This window comes from Aythya ferina (genome assembly GCF_964211825.1).
Source record: "Aythya ferina genome assembly, chromosome: 7".
NCBI lineage: Eukaryota > Metazoa > Chordata > Aves > Anseriformes > Anatidae > Aythya > Aythya ferina.
Window position 1 is genome coordinate 21,259,444 of NC_140302.1, and position 6,000 is coordinate 21,265,443.

Consider the following 6,000-nt stretch of genomic DNA (forward strand, 5'->3'; position numbering starts at 1 on the left):
TCTCATTAGCAAGAGACTGTCATGCTACCAGCTCCACCACAAAGTGATTCCCATTCTTCTGCCTTCTTCCTCCATAATCCTTTCCCTCTGCCATGTTCAGGTCAACCAGTTGTGTCATTCACCTGTGCTTTTCCAGTGCTTTATATTTTCAACATCGATGTGCCTGATTCCATCAACCTCTTCTTGTCATAGGATGAAGTCTAAGATCATTGCCTGATCCCAAGGCCACTGCTGTGTGTTACCAGAATGCCTGCTTACACCCAGGCGCTGGACAGCAGCTCCGGGTCCAGGCCTACTCACTGGCACGTGGGAGTTCAAAGCACTGAGCGGCAATATCACACTTCCTTTTGCTTCTCTTCCTTTTTCAAATTGTCTTTAACTTGAATCTACACCAAACTGTAAAAATAAGAGAAGGGATGGAGTGTCTCTTTGTTTTGGTTCCAGGCTCAGACAGCCTGAAGTCTAGGGATTCGTGTGTTCCCATGAACCTGAAACTCGTGTTAGTTCTGACAGGCCTGGCATGAAAGTCTCTCCCACCTTTTAATTATAGAGAAGTAGAGCTCCCAGAAAAAGGCTCATGCAAACTGAGGCTGGATCAATTTACAAAGGGATGATACAAGTGCTCACAACTTGAAGAAGTTTTTAAGATTGTTTGTATCACAGATCTCCAGCAGTCACACTAGGTGCCACAATAATCATTGCTCTGGCTGCTTAATTCGAGTTGGAAATAGCAGAATCTCTCCACGTTTAGGTCCCTTCGTGGAATTAATCCTAAAGCCTTCTAATATTTTTTATTTTTTTTTTCCCACCACTTTATATATTTTTTTCTCAACTATAATAAGGAAAATTATGTCTTAAGATTTCAATCTTTAGGAACATCTTTGTCGTCACATATATCTGAATTAGAAGCAGTAATGCAATAGTTTAAATGCATGGTGGATTAAAGCAAATATATTATTGTCTTCATTGTTGGCTCTTACAAGCTGAGACTGTGAGATTTTAATTCCTTGGAAGTCATGTTCCTCGTCTAACTAGTTCTTAGTTCTATTTGGAAGTAATACCTTAGGACATGATGTAAGGTAAACTCTTCTTTATCATTTTTTCAATGGTATCAGTTAATAATTAAAGGATAATAGCAGACATACCAAATCTTACGCAGTCTTTCAATTTACTGTGGAATTAGCATACTCTGCTAGGCCCTGGGAACAATGTGAGGCCAACCATCAGGGCAGTGGTCTTTCCTGGCCTCCTATATCTCACTGCTGTTAAATCCTGGATTAAACACTATTAGCTCTTGCAGTCAACAGGTCTGTAATCTCGTGGGGAGAGACTGTTCTTGCTACTAAGTTAATTATGGAAGGTCTGTATCTTTTCCTCTGCTTTTATTTTCTGAAGCATTAGTCAGGATGAGGAGCTTCCTCACGTTTATTGGTACTTTTCCAGGTTGATGGAGATAATCCCTAAAGAACTGGCTCCCAGGCACTAGAAGTGGGGTCTTACATTTTTTTTCAAAGATTGATTGCTGTTGTGACCTTTTGTTACATTCCCTCTTGTTATACAGGGGCGGTGATTGAAGCATGACGATGTCTTGCTGTGGGTTTGTCAGTGTTGTCATATATTTAAGACTTTAAAATGCAATGCTGTCTGGATATGGATTCTGTCAACAATAGAAAGTGGTTAGACATGACATCCTTAAAGCACTGCAGGCATCTGGAATTATTCATTGTGCATTTTGTATTCTGACAAGACATTAGGGGCAAAAATCCTCTCTGACTTAAATCTGCTTGTCAGAATTTGGGTAGCAGACAATCTAGTTTGACTGAACTGCAAACAAACTGATTTTACAAATAATGATCTTTTCCAAGAAAGTGTGATAAAGGCCTCAGTGGCTGGCTGTTTTTTTCTGTCATGGACTGGTTATATTCCTTAAATATTACTGACTAAAATTGCACTTCTGGATTCCTTATAGAGATAAAATTCTGGTGACAGTAGTGGGAGCTTTGCCTATGTGGAAAGTATGGATTTGGACACTGAATTTTATTTGTTTTTATGTTTTAGTTTTACAAGTAGAGTGGAAATGCTGTCAATTTTGGGACCTTTTTGGTTATTTTCAAATAACAAACCTTGGTCCCAGTGAAGTCTCCGGGAGTTTTGATGACATCTAGTTATCAAATGTGGATGGACGGCCCCATGATTTAACTGTGTTTTTAAGTGTGACCTAGTGGCATGGACCTCAGTAATCCTAAATAAATAAATGAATGCCAAAGTAAAAATGATCTTAAAGTGACTGAATAATAGCTGAATAGATATTCAGCAGACATTAATTTATGCATGTAAAACATATACCTAGCAGTACTGGATAGACAGAGAGGTACTCTTAAAGGTATTCAAATTACATTTATCACAAAATTTTGAACAAGTCCTGCTTCAAGAACAGAAATATTTGGGCAGCCCTGCTCTAGGCACCTCTCACGTAATGATATTAAGGAGCAGTACAGTGTCTGATAGAAGGCACATCTTGCTTGATCCTCCTGATCTTTCTCATGTAATCAGCCTTATGAATTTAGAAGGATTATCCTCCAATCTTCCCATGTGGTGGTAAGAGGCAGTAAGTCATATGCTTCTTGTCAGAACAGCAGCCACTGAAGAAGGTGTCTCAGTGATCAGTTAAAAAACAAGTGATTTGTTTCCTCGTATCAGTCATTTTTCTGTTTGTTTCCATGATTCCTACTTACATCAGAGGTAGTTTACTATATACTGGAATGTTCTGTTCCCATAGGTTTACATTTTTGCTTGGTGTTAAGCTTTAAAAATAGTCCTTTATTTATTTGTCTGCCAACTTTTAACATGATAAAAAACATTACTTTTTGTTTACCTCCAGGAAAACCTAAATAATTATACTGTATAAAGACATTATTGCTTACATTGAGCTTAGGACACTGAGGTGGTTTCTATCTCTAAAATGCCCTAGAATTTTAAATTGACAGTTTAGGAAATATTGAGAAGACAGATATCATCTGGTATAATTATCTTAGCACCATTTGATTTTGCTGAGCTTCTCCATGTAAGATTAAGAGTTGAAGGTTAGCTGTTTTGTTTTCTTTTTTTTTAAATACAACAATCAAAGCACCTTTTTATTTCCCTGTGTATTTCAAAGCAGGTTCTTAGATGGTTCTGAATAAATCTCTGGATCTGGACATACACTAAATTTGAAGCTACTTTAAATTCAAAGATAGATGTGAAGCTGGACATACATGTTGACATCATCTTCATTTGGGTTCATTCACCCCCCTTAGAAGGAAGCACTTTCATTATGAAAACTGCAAATTACTTATTCTGTGCTGTTATACACTCAATGGAATTTGACAAGGGATAGTATCACAGAATCACAGAATCACAGAATTTTCTAGGTTGGAAGAGACCTCAAGGTCATCGAGTCCAACCTCCAACCTAACGCTAACAGCCCTCCACTAAACCATATCCCTAAGCTCTACATCTAAGCGTCTTTTGAAGACTTCCAAGGATGGTGACTCCACCACTTCCCTGGGCAGCCTGTTCCAATGCCTCACAACCCTTTCTGTAAAGAAGTTCTTCCTAACATCTAACCTAAAACTCCCCTGGCTCAACTTAAGCCCATTCCCCCTCGTCCTGTCACCAGGCACGTGGGAGAACAGGCCAACCCCCACCTCGCTACAGCCTCCCTTGAGGTACCTAAAAAGAGCGATAAGGTCACCCCTGAGCCTCCTCTTCTCCAGGCTGAACAAGCCCAGCTCCCTCAGCCGCTCCTCGTAGGACTTGTTCTCCAGGCCCCTCACCAGCTTCGTCGCCCTTCTCTGGACCTGCTCAAGCACCTCGATGTCCTTCTTGTAGCGAGGGGCCCAAAACTGAACACAGTACTCGAGGTGCGGCCTCACCAGAGCTGAGTACAGGGGGACGATCACCTCCCTAGCCCTGCTGGTCACGCTGTTCCTAATACAAGCCAGGATGCCGTTGGCCTTCTTGGCCACCTGAGCACACTGCTGGCTCATATTCAGCCGACTGTCCACCATCACTCCCAGGTCCTTCTCTGCCTGGCAGCTTTCCAACCATTCCTCTCCCAGCCTGTAGCTCTGCTTGGGGTTATTGCGCCCCAGGTGCAGGACCCGGCACTTGGCCTTGTTAAACTTCATGCAGTTGACCTCAGCCCATCGGTCCAGCCTATCCAGATCCTCCTGCAGAGCTTTCCTACCCTCAAGCAGATCGACACACGCACCTAACTTGGTGTCATCTGCGAGTACTTGCAAGCCTGTACTGGAAAACAGAGTAGGAGCCTGCCTGGTTCAATAGAAACACAAGTATTTGTTGGTCTCTATTAATCTAATGTTCTCCTTCCTTATTACAGCAAATTATATTTCAGTTATTATGCAAGGATAATGGAACTATCTCACTAGGCTACATGATGCAATTCTACTGGATTTTAAACATATTCTTCTGTTGGCTTTCTGATGGTTTTGGTCTGGATTTCTGTCTCTGAGATGTTTTTGAAGAGTGACTCCAAATCACAAGCCCTGTGCAGGAAGGAAGCTAAGTGTATGCACAGTCCCATTCCCCAAGAGAAGTCACTCACTTACCTTTTTCACATCAGGTATATTAAAAAACTTCTTGGTATGAGCAACCCATCCCGCTATCCCGATGTCCAAAGGAAAAACAGTCTCATTGTCTGGATGCACCAAATTCTCCTCAAAGGTGGAAGTTGGAGTGACATTGAGAAGCCTGGTAGCTACCTCTGGAATACCATTTCGGGAACGACAAATAAACATGCTACACCGATCAGCTGCCAGCAGCTGTGCCAACCTTTGCAGGGCTTTGTGCACTATCTTTTCCATAGTGCCTGCTTCATCCTGGATTTCTGTTAGCAGCTCAAAAAGTATGTTACACTCCTCCAAGCGGGACATGTCTTTGAAGCTGACTCCTTCCTTCACATCTCCAGGGCTCACTTTAAAGATACTTCCCAGCACTTCTGCCCTCATTTTTCTGTCGAAATATTCCTTGGCAAACTGGGGATTGTTCTCCAAATATTTTTCAACAGCATCTTTATTTACCTCACCCATTTTGGCTGGATTGTTCTTAGGATTTCTTTCAGAACTTCATCACCATCAAAGCAGGAGCGGTAGCAAGAAGTTAGGTACTAGTAAGAAAATGGTACGTTGTACATACTGTATAACTATCAGGCATAGTACATTCTGCTTCCTCTGTGGCTTCCAAGCCTTCTGAAACTCTTGAGATATGACAGAAGGCACTGGCTTAGCATCTTCTTAGTGTGAGATCTTGGAGACTGCTAATTAAAGAGATGTCAGGACACTAAACCCCTAAGCATTCTTAGCTCATAAATCCTAAGGGAGTCGTTTTAGTATTTGAAACAAACCAATGAGTTCTCAGACCTTTTAAAATTGACTGAGGTGCAGATATGTATACATAAAAGATCTCTCCTTCATTCATAGTATATATATTGTACTATACACACAATTTTCCATTGCAACTTAATATGAGGAATTCCACTTAGCTATTTAGTCCACATAATACACGTGGGCTGACATGTACACGTGTATTTGTGTAAAGTGCTTAAAGGGAGGAAAACAATGTTACAGTGTTTTTCTTAATTGCAAAAATCAGTTTTCCTTCAGTAAGTCAGGAGATGATTGAAATTATATTACTAAAAGTAAATAATTAACAAGCTATACATGCATAAAACAGGTAAAATCCTAAAGACCTTAAAACAGTTTGAGCTTGATCTAGTAAAGGACCAGAATTTGACTCAGCACAGACAGATATGACTTATATGTAACTTTTTTCAAGAATAGATATAATCTAAATGAACGAGTAAAATTTAAAAATGGCTTGAATACAAAATTAAGTTCAAAAGCCAGTCAAACTCTTAGTATAAATAAAGTATAAATGATCAGACAGGGTCCTGCAAGTAATGCAGTTTCTTCATGTGCCTTTTTGAGGAAAAAGTGGGAG

The 6,000-nt window shown here is 40.4% G+C and overlaps 1 protein-coding gene across 1 annotated transcript in view; it reads right to left on the reverse strand.

The window, feature by feature from the left end:
- PDE6C (phosphodiesterase 6C) overlaps window positions 1-5,090 on the reverse strand; it is a gene marked incomplete at its 5' end in the record, with an annotated part of 31,514 nt that extends 26,424 nt beyond the window's left edge. Inside the window, one exon of the mRNA XM_084524902.1 lies at window positions 4,611-5,090. Coding sequence (XP_084381028.1) covers window positions 4,611-5,090 — 480 coding nt within the window. The remainder of the gene's footprint in view (window positions 1-4,610) is intronic.
- Between the last annotated feature and the right edge of the window lie 910 nt (window positions 5,091-6,000).